Source organism: Pogona vitticeps, chromosome 15, assembly GCF_051106095.1.
Source record: "Pogona vitticeps strain Pit_001003342236 chromosome 15, PviZW2.1, whole genome shotgun sequence".
In the NCBI taxonomy this organism is placed as follows: domain Eukaryota; kingdom Metazoa; phylum Chordata; class Lepidosauria; order Squamata; family Agamidae; genus Pogona; species Pogona vitticeps.
In genome coordinates, this window is record NC_135797.1 from 4,088,360 (window position 1) to 4,105,371 (window position 17,012).

A 17,012-nucleotide genomic window follows, 5' to 3' on the forward strand; every position below is an offset into this window, starting at 1 on the left:
GTGCGCAGAAGGCTCTACTCCGCCGCCCGTGTGTTCCAGGGTTGACGCATGCGTCGTAGCAGGGACCGCCGGGCGGCCGAGCAGCAAGCATCACAGCCAGTCAAGATGCGCTTGTTTCCGCCGGCCGGCCACCAGAGGGAGCATGCGCAGTGGCTTCCTCCGCCGAAAAGGCTGCGAACAAAGGACCCGAAGGTGCGCCCGAGGACTACGAGTTCGAATCCCGCCTCTTCCAATTGGAACCCTCGGGCAGATTGGCCTCTAAGGGGACCAAGGCGCGGCCGAGCTCATTAAAACAACGCCTTAACTGTGATTATTTGAACAACCTCCCCTCTTAAGATTTAGAAGCAGGGAAAAGGCTTTCTTCAACGCAGAAGGGGAAGGGCACTTTGCATAGGCTCAGAGGCACGCTTCTCCTGGGCTCTCTTAGATCACCTTGGACGTGACGGAATGAAACAAGGTTCCGGAGCCAGCTAAGAAGGGGCGAATAATAACCACGCAGGCACCTCTGAGGTTGCATGATGTCACTTGTTTAAAAACGAATAAATCGCAGGCTCCTCGGGGCGGAAACCTTCCCTCGCAGGCCAGGCTGGTTTGTCTTCTTCCATAAAGCATGTGCTGCATAAGCAACCCGTACAATGCCTAACCCACCCACTCACCCCAACGCTTCCAAAGGGGGGGGGGAAGAAAGGTGGGTTGGGTTGAGGGTTTTTTTCCTAGGGAGCATGCGCATTGCTTGCAGTCTCTCTTTCCCCCCCCCACCCCCCGTGAACATCCCTCCCTGACGGCAGGGCTCTTGGCCGCAATAGACCGAGGCGTTTGCAAGGGAGCCGGGAAGGGACGGGGGGGGGGCGCACAGAAGCCGGGAACAGCAGCAGCAGCAACAGCGCCCCCCTAATCTCCTGCCTGCACCCCTCCCTCCCCTCCTTTTGGACCCCCTTCCCTGGGGGAGTCATGGCCGAGGGAGACGATCTCCACTCCTTCACCTCCATCATGGATGCCCTCGTCCGGATCAGCGTGAGGATCGGGCCCACGGAGGGGTGGGTGGGGGTGGGTGGATGGGGAGGGGGGGTGCGGGTGGGGGGCAAAGGGAGAGGAGGGGTGCCAGCTGGCCCTATACCTCCAGGCATCCCTGCATCTATTATCCAGCGCGCTCTGCACCCAGGTCGGGTTTTTATCTATTGAGATCGGCGGAATGTAACGTGGGGATGCGTCGGGGCGTAACGCGGGTCGGGCGCGGCGGGTCCTGGAAGTATGCTTTCGGGGCGGGCCCGGCTGTGCCAAAGGGGGGTGACCCTCGGCTCCCACGGGCATCCTATTGTCTTCCTTATACCTGCGTGACGCCTGGCTTTGTGGCTGCTTCCAGGCTAAGCAACGCCTCTTCACCCCCCCAATAAATAAATAAATAAATAAATCTGCCACCACCACCCCAAAAAATCTGGGGTTCCCGCCTCCTCTCTTGCTCATTAGCTTAAGCACACACACACCTATTCCCCCTCCTCGCTCTAATTTCCCCAGGTCCCAGGGCTTCCTCCTCCTCCGGGGCTGGGAGGCGAAAAGATGCTTGCGGGCATCCGAGCACATCCTCCCGTCGCCATGGCAACCTCCTCCTCCTCCTCTCCCAGGGCTGCTTGGCAGGCCTGTGGTCCAGCATCTCCCTCCCGCTCTCTCGCTCTCTCTTGCTCGCTCTCTTTCCTCCTCCCTCCCTCCCCACCCTTCTCTATCCTTTTGTGCAAAACCTTTTCACTAGCGAAGAAATATATACATATATTTATATATATATATATATATATATATTAAAAACCCGGCCATGGCATCTCGGCGGTCGGTGGGCAACAAGGTGAGAGCATGCTTGTCCCTTGAGAAAATGGGGTGCTGGAGGCTGGGCCAGATTCTCCCTTGGGGGGTGGGCTTGCGGGCTGGAAAAAGGGGCGTTTCAGAGATGCATCATGAGGCTTTTTTCCTAGAGGTGTGGGGCACGGGGGGGGGTTGCTTTGTCGCCTCCCTTCCCTCGGCACTGCAAGATGGGTGTGGAAGCCGGCAAAGGGGGCTGCACGGCCAGGGTGGGAGAATCGCCCACCCCAAAGAGAGACACGGATGCCCTTGAATGGGACGAGCGTGCAGCAGCCACTGGGAAGACAGCCAAAAAGTGTCTATAGAGCGAGGAGGTGGGGGTCCTATCTCCCTCCCTCCCTGTCCCCCCCACCATGCTCAGCGGTTGGAAAGGAGGGGGGGAAATTGCTCGCCCTTTATGGATCTGGTGAACCGATGATCCGGTTCCTAGACAGCTGGAGGCCATCTCCGGACAGGGAGCAGGCCGGGTGCAGGATCTGGCCCTGGGCTGTCTGGGGGAAATCGTAGATATTGGATGGGAGGGCAGGAGAAGATGATGGGCTCGTGGTTCGGCATATCGGGAGGGGCTGCCCGGTGGCGGGATTCTGTTCCAGATCTTTATGCTCGCCCGTAGCGGCTGAGTCCGTCCCCCCTTTGCGCCCGCATGCCTGTTTTTATGTGGGGCGAAAATTATTAGGCTAGCAAGCGCTATCTCTACCGACTCTAGCCGTCCTTTTATAATTATGCTAATCTTATTACAGTAATCTTATTATAGTCATAGTCATCTTTATTCTATAGTAATTTTAGAACGGCAGGAGCTGGAAGGGGCCCGATAGATCATCCAGTCCAGCCCCATTAAAGGAGGCGCACGTGGGGGAATCGAACCCGCGACCTCTGGCTACAGAGCCAAAGACCTATCCAGCAGTTTAGAGTCTGTCCAGCCCAGAAATTCCCAAAATGTTTTGGGCATCCCAACCTTTATTTGGCTCTTTGATAAACTTCCACTGAGATCCTCCTCCTCCTTTAATCATGGAGCGCGAAGGGGTCTCTGAGGCCATCTAGTCCAACCCCCGGCTCAAGGCAGGAACTCAAATCCAAGCAGATCTGACGGATGAGGGTCGAATTGTATCTTGCATGCCTCCAACGTTGGAGTGCTCGCCCCCTCCCGAAATCATGGGTTCCGTTGTCGTACTGCTCTAACAGTTGAGACTTTCCCCCACTCCATATCCCATGTTCCTTCCCCATCTGTCAATCATCCATCCCGGAGTACATTTCATTGTTTTTTTTAGCAGGGGTGGGAAGGATAAATGTTTCCCCTGTTGGAGTTTTCTCTCCCCCTTCTAAGCTTTATGAATCCATCGATGTCCACGTACCTACATATCCATATATTAACAAACTTTGAGGATTGTGTAGTGATACTGCCCTCTTGTGTGTGTCGGGTGCAAAGTAACAAGAGTACGAGGAAGACAGAAGGGAATTCTTCAAGTTCTGAACATAGTTAATTCTCAAGTCAGGCTGTATTTTTCAGGGGAAGGACACAGCACAAGAGGAAAGAGGGATGAGGAGGGAAGAGGAAAACAAGAACACCAAGGAATGTTGTTTTCATGTGATCGTGCTTGGCTTTGGTTTTAAACTAGCTTGCGTTTTCACACTTGCCTTTAAAAAATGGCCCTTTCTCAGACGTATGTCGGAAACGAAAGATATTAAAAACTGCCCTTCTGTTGACCGGGGTGATGGAGGAGGGACGGAGCCGGGAAATGGGCTTACCGTCCTCCGTGGCCAGCGGGGAAACCAGGAGAGCCAGAGAGATTTCGCGTCTTCCGCCAGCCAGCTTATTCGCCTCTGTAGAGCTGCTGGTCGCCTGCGGTGACTGAGCGAGGGTGGTTCTAAGGCAAGGGCGCTCCCAGATGTGGTCTGGGAGTGATCGCCAGATTCGGGGAAGAGAACAGAGAGATCTAGAAGGGAAGGGACTCTGGCCGACCTCCCCCTTTATCCTCCTTTTCCTGCCCTTTCAGACCAGCATGAAGAACATGGAGCGAGAACTGCTTTGTCCGGTTTGTAAGGAAATGTATAAGCAGCCCGTCGTGTTACCCTGCATGCATAACGTTTGCCACATCTGTGCCACCGAGGTCCTCCTCCAGCAGGGCTACATCTGTCCAGACCCCACCTCGGAGCCGACCTCGCCGGCGTCCACCCCGGCCACACGGAGCCCCCGCCTGGGACGCCGGGTCGTGCCCAAACCGGAGCGCCTGGACCGGCTCCTCAAATCCGGTGAGTAGGCACCCCAAATTCTCAGATCCTATTTATAGCAAGAAATGTTGGGGGGGTGTCGTGCATTTCCGTGGGGGAAACATTCGTTCTACTCCTCTTTCTAAGAACATTCCCACCCCTGGGCAGTTTTGTGGGACAGAAACAGAACCCCAGTGAACTTCTTGTTCTTGAGTTCTGAGCAAGCCGCGAAGTCTCTAGTGCCTTAGCAAGCGTATTTATTTACTTATTCATTTAAAACATTTTTAACCCCCCACCATCTTTCTCATTCCTAAACGACCCAAGACATAGACGGTCCATATGGGTGGAGCAGAAGACATTATATAGCAAAAGGAAGCATTGCAAATCACTTTGCACGCAGAGGAGACTGATTGCACACAAGTTGGGTGAGCCCCAGGACAGAAGCAGGAAGTCTCTAATGAATGGCTGACTCTAATTTATGAAACAGGATTTTGGCCAATGTCTTTTTAATGCATGACGGGGAGAAAAAAAGCTATAGAGGCCCAGTAACAACCTGCTTAGCGTCATTGGATAATAAGCAATACTACCGCTAGGTTCTGCCCCCTTCCAAATAATGTTTTACATTGTTTCATTACAGGGATACCTTTAGATCTCTGCAGGTCTTGAAAAAGTTACTTTTTGGGAATAGAATCCGCAGAGTTGCTTTTAAGAAGGCTTCCAGGAGTGACCGTTCACTTCTGTTTGTTTATTCTTTTTCCGCTCCCAGAGGTGGGTTTGTTGAGGAGCAACAAAATTAGGCTAAGCTCTCAACCAGCTTCTGGGCGGACTTGTTTGTCCTTTCCTAGTCTAATCAGTCCGGTTGGAGAGAACAGAAAGCTCACAAAACAACCCCTTCTGTTGTCATTTATTGGGATTTAAGGGTAAACTACTCTTGCACATGGAGGTTCCATCAACTCCGCATGGACAGCAGTTATTGAGGCACCTCTTCCTTTGCTGTGCATGACATTAAACATCCGCGTGTTACAGGGTTTCGTCTCTCTTGTCCCTCATGCCAGGTTTCGGCACGTACCCGGGGCGGAAACGAGGGGGCGTGCACCCCCCGAGTGTCCTCTTCCCCTGCCCGTTGTGCCAGCGCAGCGTGGACCTGGGCGAGCGAGGCTTGGGCAGCCTTTTCCGCAACCTGACGCTGGAGCGTGTCGTGGAGCGCTACCGCCACACCATCAACGTCAGCGCGGCCATCATGTGCCAGTTTTGCAAGCCCCCGCAACTGGAGGCCACGAAGGGCTGCACCGAGTGCAAATCCAGCTTTTGCAACGAGTGCTTCAAGCTGTATCACCCGTGGGGCACCCAGAAGGCGCAGCACGAGCCCACCCCGCCCACGCTCAATTTTCGACCCAAAGTAAGGGGGGGTTTCCCTCTTCTCTCTCTCTCTCTTTCTCATATCCACGGGATCAGTATCCAGTGATTCACTTATCTATGTTCTGAAAATATTAAAAATTGTAGCAGAAAAATTCTGGGAAATACAGTGGTGCCCCGTTTGATGACGATAATCCATTCCGTTAAAATCGCTGTACAGCGAAATCGTCATAATGCAAAAACACACACATTGTAATGCATTGAAAACTGGTTAATGCATTCCAATGGGGAAATACCTCATCATCCAGTGAAGATTGCCCATAGAGAACCACCAATCAGCTGTTTAAAATCGCTGTTTTGCGACGCTTCTGTCCGGAAAACAGCCATTTTGCAAAGGGAAGCCAGCCATTTTGCAAAGGGAAGCCATTTTCCTGAGCCGGAAAAATCATCGTTTTGCGAACAAACGGTTCGTGAAGCAAGGACCTAATCAACGTAAAATGAAAATCCCCCATAGGAAACAAACGTCATCATCAAGCGATTTCGTCGTTCAGCGGGGTAAGCGTCTAGCGGGGCACCACTGTATATATATTTCTAATGATGAGGTTATCAGAATTGGCCACTAAAGGGAGCCAGAGACCACGTTACACATAGCATTCACCAGTGTGTTCACTATCATCCATGTTTTTCAGTATCCACGGGGGGGAGTTGGAACCCTTCCTGCGCGGATACGGGATCCTGCTGTATACTGGATTTCTGTCTCTCTCTTTTTTTTTTTTTTTGTTCGTTTCTTTTTCCTCTTCAGGGTCTGATGTGCCCAGAGCACAGGGAGGAGGTGACACATTATTGCAAGACCTGCCAGCGTCTGCTCTGCCAGCTGTGCCGCGTACGCCGCACACACACAGGTCACAAGATCTCGCCTGTGCTCAGCGCCTACCAGGCGCTCAAGGTGAGATATTTGTAGAGGCGGTTAAGCTTGCAACACGGGAAGGTAGGGGAACAGCAGATTATTGGTGGACAGAGGTATAGAAAGGTCACAAAGTGTGTTTTGGATTTTTTTGGGACTACAGATCCCATGCTTCTCCTGTCTGGAAGCCCCACCTCCATAGCTCTGGACTTACAGGCATCTTAGCTTGTGCTCACCTGGAGAGAAGGCCCAGCTGGGCCTAACTTCCTGTTTGAAACGGAAGCTGCCCCAATGGGTGCTGGGAAACTTCCTGGTCAAACAGGAAGTTAGGCCTATCCTTGGGCAAAACTAGGTGGTTCTTTAGCCAGGTTTCTCGAAGGCTCACATGATCCAGGGAAGCAAGGATCACATGAGTTAGGAATCATTTTGACCTCTCTTTTTCCCTGTCCCGTTTTCCTTCCGCACTCCAGGATAAACTGACGAAAAGCCTGGCGTACATTCTGAGCAATCAAGACACCGTGCAGGCTCAAATTAACGAGCTGGAAGAGACCCTCAGACTAACAGAGGTAGGATCTTTTCACCTTTCATACTCATGACCAGGCCCTGCCCCAGTACTCACTAAGGACTAGGGATGTGAAGAGTATTCAGTCAGTGTCTCGTTCTTTTTGGTTCAGCTGAGATGCACCAACAAGGAATTTTCAAGCCCTGTGAAATTTCTCGCCTCCAGTGCGAGAGCAAGACAAGAAGTACTTTGGCCTCTATCCTCCCTTTTTCAACCTCATTAAAGTCACCCCAATTAAAGTCTCCTCCTTTTTCAACCTCATTAAAGTCACCTCAATTTGCACAAAAGGCCTCTGGGCCGAACCCGTGTCCTTCCTCTGGGAGGAGCAAAGCGTGTACAGACCGACACCTATACATGCGGAATAAGTACAAAATGATTGATTCTTTGACAAGGCACGAGCACCCCATTCAGTGCTTCTATTCCAAAGCACTGAATGGGTTATTTGTGGCTTTTCGGAAAATCGTTCTGAGCCATGGGGAAACTCATTGAGAGCGGAAGAAATATCTCAGCTTCTTTCTCAGGCGAGGGGTGTGTGAAAAGTGATGTTTTAATGATCCTTACATGTATAAATGATATTGGCAATGTCTGTCACTGGGATACGTGATAGGGCCTGGGAAATTCATACTGAGCTGCTATGATAGAAAGAGCCGCCTGATTTTTCTACCTTCTGTGTGACAAACAACCCTCCTCCCGTTGCAGGCCAACGGGGCGCAGGCCAAGGAGGAAGTGGCGCGGCTGATGCGTGGCTTAAGCGCCTTGCTGGAAGAGAAGCAGACCTCCTTGCTCAACGCCATTGAGGAGTGCCGGCAGGACCGGGTCTCGAACCTGCGGGCCCAGCTGCACGAACACCGGGCCATGATGGAGAACTCGGGCATGGTGGGCTACGCGCAAGAGGTGCTGAAGGAGACCGACCAGCCTTGCTTCGTCCAGGCGGCCAAACAGCTCCACACCAGGTCTGTTCCGAGCGCAGCCCCCCCACCCCCCGGATGGCTCCGGGCTCCTATCGAACAACAAGACAGGAGCTCTTTAGGGGCTTATTGTTCGCCATGCTGATTGCTCAAGGTCTACCCCACAACAAGTTCGTCCCCCGCTTTCTCTCCCGTCGACGTTTCCCTTCCCTTCTGTCGTCCCTTAGGATCATCCGGGCGACGGATTCCCTGCAGGCTTTCCGACCGGCCGCCAGCGCCTCCTTCAGCCACTTCCAGGTGGACGTCAGCCGGGAGCTGAAACTGCTCACAGATCTTACCTTTATCAAGGGTAGGTCGGACAGTTACCTGGATCTAGGGGATAGGTGGGTAAGGGGGGGGGCAGCGGGATCTTGACGTTGGACTTCTCAGCCTCAGACGGCCGGGACTGGTTTTCTCAATGGTGGGGTTTGCCCATGGCTGGAAAGACCCTGGCTTGCATCTGTTGCCCAGTGGGGTTCATTGCAAACCGCCGTAGGGTGACCCCCCCCATGGAACCCCAATAATGGAGCCCCTTGGTTTGGGAGGGGACACACACCACCCGTATAGGCCCGCGATGTGGGTTGCGACAGAGGCGTCCGTGTGTAAAACCTGCTGAAGATCCAGTAGAGTCCGTTGGAGATCCGGCGGTGAGTAGAACATGGCCCGATCAAGCCAACTCTTGTTCATCATCCTCATCCTGCCATGATCCTTCACGCACCACCAGATCGATAGGACAACTCTGGTGGGACTTTTTCTTTTCTTCACATCGCTAAAACTCTTTCAAATCCCACCGGGGACGACATCTTTCCCTCGTCACGGCAAACACCCCTGCATCCCATAATCCACCGCCCGCCCGATCTCCCAGGCGCAGCGCCCCCTCCTCACGCCACCGACGCCGCCCCCCCCTCCCGGAGGCCCACGTCCTGCTCCGCGCCTGGCTGTTGACCCATCTGCTTTACCTCTCTTTGTTTATAGGCTGAGGCAACTGCTGAGTCTACATCGGAGTAAAAACGAGGCAAGTCATCTGTCACCCAGCTCAACCCTTCCTGGCCCTCCCTCCCTCCCTCTCTCAATCCTGCTCTCCGCACCCATCCATCCGCTCACTCGCTCCCCCCTCTGCGTGTCTTTTTCTTTTTTTAAATAAAATTGATTTCTCCTTTCCGGTACCAGTCTGGGCTATAGCCTGTATAGCACAGAATGCAAGGATTTGAGCTCTCTTCTCTCTGGTGTTCAAATCAGGTTCCTAGTCCTCATGGATGCAAGAAAAGAAATCTTAAAAGAGGTCACCCTTTTGACATCCCTAAAAGGCCGTGGGCGTCTACACTGCCTGGTTATAGCAGTCTGAGTCCACCATTTAAGCTGTAGTGGAATGCTGGGTAATGTAGTTGAAGGAGGGGCTAAGCCCTCTCTGGTGTAGCTCGAGTTGCAGTTGAAGTAGCGAAAAGCGTCATCTTGTGAAATAGGTCCCGAAAAAAAGCCCATCTTGCGATGCATGGACTGAAACATCATTCAGCGAAAATCGCCCATAGGAAACACTGTTTTGCGAAGCGCAACGGTGATCGCAAAAAGTCGTCGTCATGCAGATTTGTCGTTTTGCAAGGTCAGCGCCTAGTGGGGCACCACTGTAATAGTGTACGCTATGCATAACATTGTCTCTGTCTCCCTCTAGTGGCCAGTCCCGGTAATTTCATCATTAAAATATATACCGTATTTTTCGCACCATAAGACGCACTTTTTCCCCACAAAACAGGGGAGTGGAAAGTCTGTGTGTCTTATGGAGCGAAGAAAACAGATTATATTTTCCTGTTTTCTTCTCCTAAAAAATTAGTGCGTCTTATGGAAAGGTGCGTCTTATGGAGCGAAAAATACGGGTATATTGGAGATTTTTCCTTTAATATTTTTAATATTAAAAGATAAGTGAATCAGCGGATACCGATTCTGTGGATAAGGGGGTCCTGCGGTAACTCTACAGTGTAGACATCCCCTTTGTCTTGGAATAGGGGGTTGTGGGGTGTGGGCAAATGGTTTCAGATGCCCTCTGTGCTTTACCTGACTTCTTCCCCCATCTTCCCCTCTTACCCCCACTAGTACTTACTGCTTCTTAATTTGTGCCCCTTAACAACCTGCGTCCCCTCCCCCCGCCGCATTTACAGAATGCCATGGAAATCTCATATGTTCGATTGCTTAAGTTATGCCTGAAAATAAGCCCTAGTAGAATTTTTTCAGGATGCTCCTAATGGAAGCCCTACCCCCAAAAAAAGCCATAGTTAAGTGAGACCCTGCCCTCCACTTTTGTGCAGCAACCAAAGAAGATGATGGCATGACTGTAAAGCATCCCCTGAAAATAAGCCCTAATGTGTTTTTTGGAGCAAAAATTAATATCAGACCCTGTCTTATTTTCGGGGAAACCCGGTCGGTGGTTCATGGCGATGTAGTGGAACCAGGGCTCCCCGGGTGGAAGGGACTACGATGTGATCTGCCACCTCCCGTAGGTTTTCTCGTTCCCACTGAGCTGAACTGCCATCTTCAAAGTAACTGGGCGAGAAATGGGTTTTTCCACAATTAGTTTCCGCTGCCGACTATCACGATGAGGTTTGTGCTTCCAGAAAACAGGCCCCCCCCACGGCTCTGCCCCAAGATGCCCGCTCACCCCTGTCGGTAAGGTAAGGATTAGGGCCTTTGGCCTTTCCAGCTCCCCTCAGCCCCAAGGATGATGGGAGTTGTCGCCCAACAACCGCTTCTGAGCTGCGCGACCCGTCTTGTTCTACGCCCTTCTTCCCCTCGTTCGGGGTGGCGTCTCCATGTTTTCCTTTTGGGTGACCCGTCGTGTACAACCCCCGGTGACCATCAACCCCCGTCCGCCTTCTCCCCTTCCCTTCTTTTCCACGCCGCGATCTGTCTCGTCCCGCCGCCTCCTCCTCCCGACCGTCCCTCCTCCCGCATCCACCATCGCCTCCTCTCTTTCTCTGCCTTCCTCCCTTCCCCTCCCTTTTCCCTTTCCCAGGACTCGCACTCACTGCCTCTCTCTCGCTCCCTGGACTCTTCTCAGCAGCTTGACCCGTCTAGCTGACTCTTCCCCTTCTCTTCTCCTTCCCCCGTTCCTGCCCGCCGGTCCTCCCGGGGCCCGAGTGCGGTTCTCTTTTTTTGCCTCTTGGAAACCCACCCCCTCCAGCCCGTAGCTGGTTTGTCTGTCGGTCCGTCCGGAAACACCCGAGCGGTTGAGCGCGGTTCCCCCCCCGTCTGACGCCACCCCTGCCTTTCCCCTCCCTTTCTATCTCCCGCCGCAGCTCCGGAAGCCCCTGTGATCGACACGCAGCGCACCTACGCGTACGACCAGATTTTCCTCTGCTGGCGCCTGCCCCAGCATTCCCCGCCAGCGTGGCATTACACGGTGGAGTTCCGCCGGGCCGAGCCCAAGGGGAAAGCTTTGAAACTCTGGCAAAGGAGGGAGGAAGTGAGAGGCACCAGTGCCGTGGTGGAGTACCTGGACACCGACTGCGTCTACGTCTTGCGCGTCCGGGGGTGCAACAAGGCCGGGTTCGGGGAGTACAGCGAAGACATCTACCTGCACACACCTCCCGCGCCCGGTAAGGACCTGCCGGAATCGGCGTCCTATTGGTTCGATCGGGCGGGGGGGGCGAGCCGGTGTATCACTAGGGCTTATTTTTGGGGTAGGGCTTATATTACAAGCATCCTGAAAAATCATACTAGGTCTTATTTTCTGGGAAACAGAGAGAGCATAGCCTCTGGTTCCCTCTAATGGCCAGGTCTGGTAATACATTTTGCAAGGGTATATTGCTAGGGTTTTTATTCCCCGCATTTTTCAGTGTATAAGACACCCCATGTATAAAATGCCTCCCACTTTTCTAAATCAAAATTTATTGAGCAGGAACTTTCCCCCTCCACTTTCTTTGCAAAACATGGAGGGGGAAACAGGGATCAAAGCACTTTGATCCCCCCTCCTTACTCCCAAGTATAAAAGACCCGCAAATTTTCCTTTAATTATTTTAGGAAAAAGTGTCATTTTATACACGGAAGGTAGCAGTCACACGCGCGCTCGGGCGCTTCTTGCTGTGGCCACCACTGCCCAATTGCCTCTTCCAGACTCACGGCTTGTCTCCACAGCAGCAGGAGATGGAGGTGGAGGAGCCCATTAACTGCTCCTCTGCCTCCATCAAGGGTCAAAATTAGGGGGGGGGGGCGTTTTATACATGGGGGATCATATACATGGTAAAATACGGTATATTTCAAAAGATGAAGTTACCAGAATGGGTCACTAGAGGGAGCCAGAGACCATAGTTTAACAGTGTTTACTATTCAAATCTCGTTCACTATAATCCACGTTTTTCAGTATCCGTGGGGGGGCCCTGGGAACCAATCCCCTGCGGATACAGGATTCCTAAACTGTACCAAAAAAACCTTATTAGCCTTCCCATAACTTAGAAGGGACTTTACAGTGTCATATCAATGATTTTACAGTGGGGCCCCACAAGACGATGTTAATTCGCTCCATTGAAATTGCTGTTTTGCGAAAACATCATCTTGTGAAAAGCGTTTCCCCATTGGAATGCACTGAAATCTGTTCAAAGCATTCCAATGGGGGGAAATCATCATCGTCCAGCGAAAATCGCCCATAGGGAAGCCATTTTGGGAAGCGCAGATCAGCTGTAGAATCGCTGTCTTGCGAAAAACGGAAGCGCTGATCAGCTGTAAAAATTGTCGTATTCCGAAAAACTGTCTGCGAAGCACAGACCAAATCATCGTCCAGCGAAATCCCCCGTAGGAAAAAAGTTTTGCGAATCGCTATAGCAATCGCAAAAAGTCATTGTCCTGCGGATTACCCGTTTTGCAGGGTAATCGTCTAGCGGGGCCCCACTGTACTTGGGGTGCCGGGTAGCCCGTGTTTGCTTCTCACCCAGTTTCGCGGTCTCTCCGTGATTCTCACTCAACGCCTTTTTTTTCTCCCCCCCCCCCCCCGATTCTGAAGTGCTGAACTTCTTTCTGGACAATCGGTGGGGCTTCAACCGGGAGCGCCTGGCCATCAGCAAGGACCAGCGGGCCGTCCGGAGCGTGGCCGGGCTCCCCATGCTTTTTGCCGCCGAGCGCCTGATGACCAGCTGCCACCTCTCCATCGACCTGGTGATTGGCGACGTGGCCGTCACCCAGGGGCGGAGCTACTGGGCCTGCTGCGTGGACCCCAGCTCTTACCTGGTCAAGGTGGGGGTCGGCCTGGAGAGCAAACTGCAGGAGTGGTTCCAGGTGCCCCAGGATGTGGTCAGCCCCAGGTGAGCACCACGGGGGAGAGGAGCGGGTGGGGTTTCCCCGCCGGGAGCGCCACGTCTTTTTTATGGGCGCCACAGCGTCAGGAGAAGAAGGCCCTGTAGCCATGCACCTGTGCACAAGGTGGCCGGGAGCTGGAGGAACAATGCTGATCTTAGAGGTTGGGCGAAACTTAAGACCAGCCCACCTCAAAATCATCCTCCAGATCTGGATAGCTCAATGGGTTAGGTCTCTGGCTGTGGAGCCGGAGGTTGGGAGTTCGAGACCCCCAATGTGCCTTCTTGTCAGGGACTGGACTTGATGATCTATAGGGTCCCTTCTAGCTCTGCCATTCCAAGATCATGATGATTCCAAAACACCAGGCACAGTAAACGCTATAAAAACATTGACTAGTATTACAGTGGTGCTTCGCTAGATGATGATAATCTGTTCCACTGAAATCGCTGTTTAGCGAAATCATTGTCTAGCGAAAAGCATTTCCCCACTGGAATGCATTGAAACCTGTTTAACGCGTTCCAATGGGGAAGAATTGTTGTTGCCTAGCGAAGATCGGTCATAGGAAAGCCGCTTTGTGAACCGCCGATCAGCTGTTTAAAATGCTGTCCTGCGAAGCTTAGGTCCCGAAAACACCCGTTTTGCAAGCACGGAGGGAGCTGTCAAAATCGTCGTCTAGCGAAAATCGGTTTGCGAAGCAGGGACCGAACATTGTCCAGCGAAATTCCCCCATAGGAATCACTGTTTTGCGAATCGCTACAGCAATTGCAAAAAGCGAATGTCTAGCGAAAAAACTGTCATGCGGGGTAACTGTCTAGCGAGGCACCATTGTATATAACAGCTACCTAGCTTCCTGTTCAGAAAGAAAGCTCCCAGCAAGCACTGGGGCAGGAACAGGAAGTTGAGGCGGAGCTAGGCCATGCTCGGCCTCAACACTTTCTACTTTAGGCCTTTCTCCCAGGCGAGCCGCATTTAGGGTGTCTGCCCGGTAGACCTCCCAGAAGGGAGGATGATGGGGCTTGTCGCCCTTCTGAACTTCCCATCCCTGTCGATTAGCATCTCACATCCCCGTGGCGAAGCATTGATCCCGCCTGCCTTCGCCCCTTGTTCCCCCCGCACAGGTACGACCCCGACAGCGGCCACGACAGCGGGGCGGAGGACACCACGTTGGACACCTCGCCGCCGTTCGCCTTCCTGACCATCGGCATGGGCAAGATCCTGCTCTCCCACGGCGTGGCGTTGACCTCTTCCCGGGACCCCGGCAACTGTACCGTCCCGCTGCCTCCCCGGGTGGGCATCTGCCTGGACTACGAGCGCGGGAAAGTGACGTTCTTCGACGCCGTCTCGTACCGCAGCCTCTGGGAGTGCGGCGTCGACTGCTCGGGGCCCGTCTGCCCGGCCTTTTGCTTTATCGGGGGCGGCGCTCTGCACCTCCAGGAGCTGGTGGCCAACCGCCAGGAGCGGAAGGTCACCATCGGCGGGTTCTCCAAGCTGGACTGAGCCCTGACCCGCCGGGCCTTCTTATCTGGCGTCCAGACCTGTGCTGACAGCGGGGCCATCTCCCCGAGGCCGGGAGGGTGAACCGAGCAGCCCGTGGGGCGACCTCCGTCCTCGGGGGTGGGGTGGGTTAAAAACACGGCATTCGGGGAGAGCATTTACGCGTCGGTGTGGGGGGGAAATAAACAGCGGAGGTTGCCGAAGGGTTGCTAGAAGGGCCGTCCATCCCCTGCAGGGCAGACCAGATGTCGCCCCCTGGTGGGCCGAGGGACTTTCCAGCAGAACGATACTCTTTGTTTGGAACGAGGGGGCCACCACCAAGATCCCGTCGAGGCCCCGCCGTGTCGAATGTTGTTGCCAAAATGTTGGTGGCGAGGGGAAACAGGGGCTGGGAGCCTTGTTCCCCTCCCTGACGCCCCACCCATGTGGGGTGGGGCTGTTTTTCTGTGTTTGTCTAGCTCTCCCCTCCTTCTCGTCCGTTCCTCTCCTTTCTTGTCTTTGTACCCGCGTGAAGGTAAACCTTCCCTTTTCCTCTTGCCCCCCCCCATGAAAGCAGAGGCCGGGGGCAAGAACCCCGATCTGTGTCACAGAGGGAAAGAATTTCGTTTCGGTGCATTAGTAAATTCGGGATCTTTTTAATGGCTTGTTCCCTCCCTGACCCCTTTCCCCCATTCATAGGATCCTGTCCCGACTCTTTTTCTCTTTGCTCCTTGTCCATCACAGCCCCCTTCCACCCATAGGGGATCGGCCCCTCTCCCCCCCCAATACCTTTCCTATAGTCTTGCGAATGCAATTAAAAATCCCACCCCGAACCCCCAGATCCTTGTGATGCCCAGCAGATCGGCTGCTGTTCCAGACCCCCCTCCTTCAACCACGTCTGGCTCTTCAGACGTGGCCGGGAATGATTTTGGGTTCCCAGGTGTGTGTTCTTGACTTTTTGAGAAAGATGGGAGGGGGGGTGGAAGCATGATGGACGAGGGACGGCTTTCCAGAAAGGGGGAGTCCTTGTGTCGGTGAGGGTGGGGGGGGACGTTGGTGATGTTCTGATGGATAGAGGAATCGTGGCAGTCCAACTGTTTCTGAACAGATATTGGTGCCCATTAAAGCGTTGGTGATCTGCGGGGATCTCTCCCGTCTCTCTGTTCTTGTCGTTGTGTTCTCTCACCCTGCGATGTGATACGGAGCCTCTAAAATCCCGGCCACTTCCCCCAGCTTGCCATGGGGGAGTCAGAGTTCGGATGTAAGGGCTTCAGGTTTGACTACGGTTCCCAGAATCCACAGCTTAGGAGCGGTTCTGGGGCTTGTCGGTTCCGGAACGGTAACGCCTCTGCCGTGGCTTGTTTCCGATTTAATTCCCTCCCCGGTTCAAGGCGGATCATTTGGAAAAGGCATGTCCCACTTCAGCAGGGGTGGGCTTGATGACCTCCAGGGGCCCCTAAAAAGTTCCCCTTGACATTTAGTCCAGTTGTGTCCGACTCGAGGGGGCGGTGCTCATCCCTGTTTCCAAGCCATAGAGCCAGCATTTTGTCTGTTTCCGTGGTCACGTGGCCAGCGCGACTAGACATGGGACGCTGTTTACTTTCCCACCGAGGTGGTACCTATTTATCTACTTGCATTTTTACGTGCTTTCGAACTTCTACCATCCTATAATTCTGGAATTCTGATGTCAGAACATGCACCGTCCGTCAGCTGATCGATAAAGCTGGTTGTGGCCCTCCAGACGTCTTCAGGCTGTGACTGCACACAGCTAGGCTCACCGTTAGGCGGAATGAAGATGGGTGACTCAGGCGGCGTAGAATGGGAGGTGGCAGCAAGGCACCTGTCTGCCTGTCCAGTCTGAAAGCAAGTCATGGGGGGGAAAAAGCAACTTTGAAAACTTGATGAAACTAGCTTTCTGCAACAGATGCACAGTACCAGGAGGAGCCAGCAGGGGGCATGGCAAGACTACCAAGGATTTGCATGTCTCAAAAAAATTGATTTTTATTTGTGCTCCCTTCGTATATCTTATTATGTCCCAAACTCCTCCCATCTATCAATCAGACCTAAAAGATTAGAAAAAGAAAGGAGGGGGAAAATTATAAACGGTTGTTCAGAGGACCGATGGGTAAAGCTGCTGCATCTGGTTTTCATGACTAGACTGTGGAACAGTGATACTAAAGACTACAGCAACCAGAATCCCTCGGCTGGCTCAGGAAAGTACCATATTTTTTTCCGTGTATAAAATGACACATTTTTCCCTAAAATAATTAAAGGAAAAATTGGGGGTCGTTTTATACTCGGAAGTAAGGAGGGGAAAAGTGATTCCTACTTTCCCCCTACATTTTCAGTTCAAAACTTTTGCAACGAAAATGTAGGGGGAAAGCAGGAATCGCTTTTCCCCTGCATTTTCTTTGCAAAATGTGGAGGGGGAAAG

General features: G+C 53.0%; 1 protein-coding gene across 3 annotated transcripts; it reads left to right on the forward strand.

Moving 5' to 3' along the window:
* Positions 1 to 14: 14 nt before the first annotated feature.
* On the forward strand, positions 15 to 15,717 carry TRIM46 (tripartite motif containing 46). 3 transcript variants are annotated; one of them, XM_020797314.3, is made up of 10 exons: positions 20 to 1,014; positions 3,846 to 4,101; positions 5,115 to 5,458; positions 6,218 to 6,361; positions 6,790 to 6,885; positions 7,581 to 7,834; positions 8,017 to 8,138; positions 11,116 to 11,415; positions 12,816 to 13,113; positions 14,224 to 15,717. In XM_020797314.3, exons 1-10 carry the CDS (start codon positions 952 to 954, stop codon positions 14,600 to 14,602), a joined length of 2,256 nt encoding a protein of 751 aa, XP_020652973.1. In that variant the 5' UTR covers positions 20 to 951; the 3' UTR covers positions 14,603 to 15,717. The 3 variants fall into 3 exon arrangements, with proteins under 3 accessions (XP_072840085.1, XP_020652973.1, XP_072840084.1); XM_072983983.2 differs by lacking the exon at positions 20 to 1,014 and adding an exon at positions 1,421 to 1,837; XM_072983984.2 differs by lacking the exon at positions 12,816 to 13,113 and having other exon boundaries at positions 15 to 1,014; positions 14,224 to 14,449.
* Positions 15,718 to 17,012: the final 1,295 nt, after the last annotated feature.

Coding starts and splice junctions, on each gene's coding strand:
- TRIM46 (XM_020797314.3), top strand. CDS start 952: ATGGCCGAGGGAGACGATCTCCACTCCTTCACCTCCATCATGGATGCC. Junction 8,139..11,115: donor AGATCTTACCTTTATCAAGG/GTAGGTCGGACA, acceptor CTCCCGCCGCAG/CTCCGGAAGCCCCTGTGATC. Junction 11,416..12,815: donor GCACACACCTCCCGCGCCCG/GTAAGGACCTGC, acceptor CCGATTCTGAAG/TGCTGAACTTCTTTCTGGAC.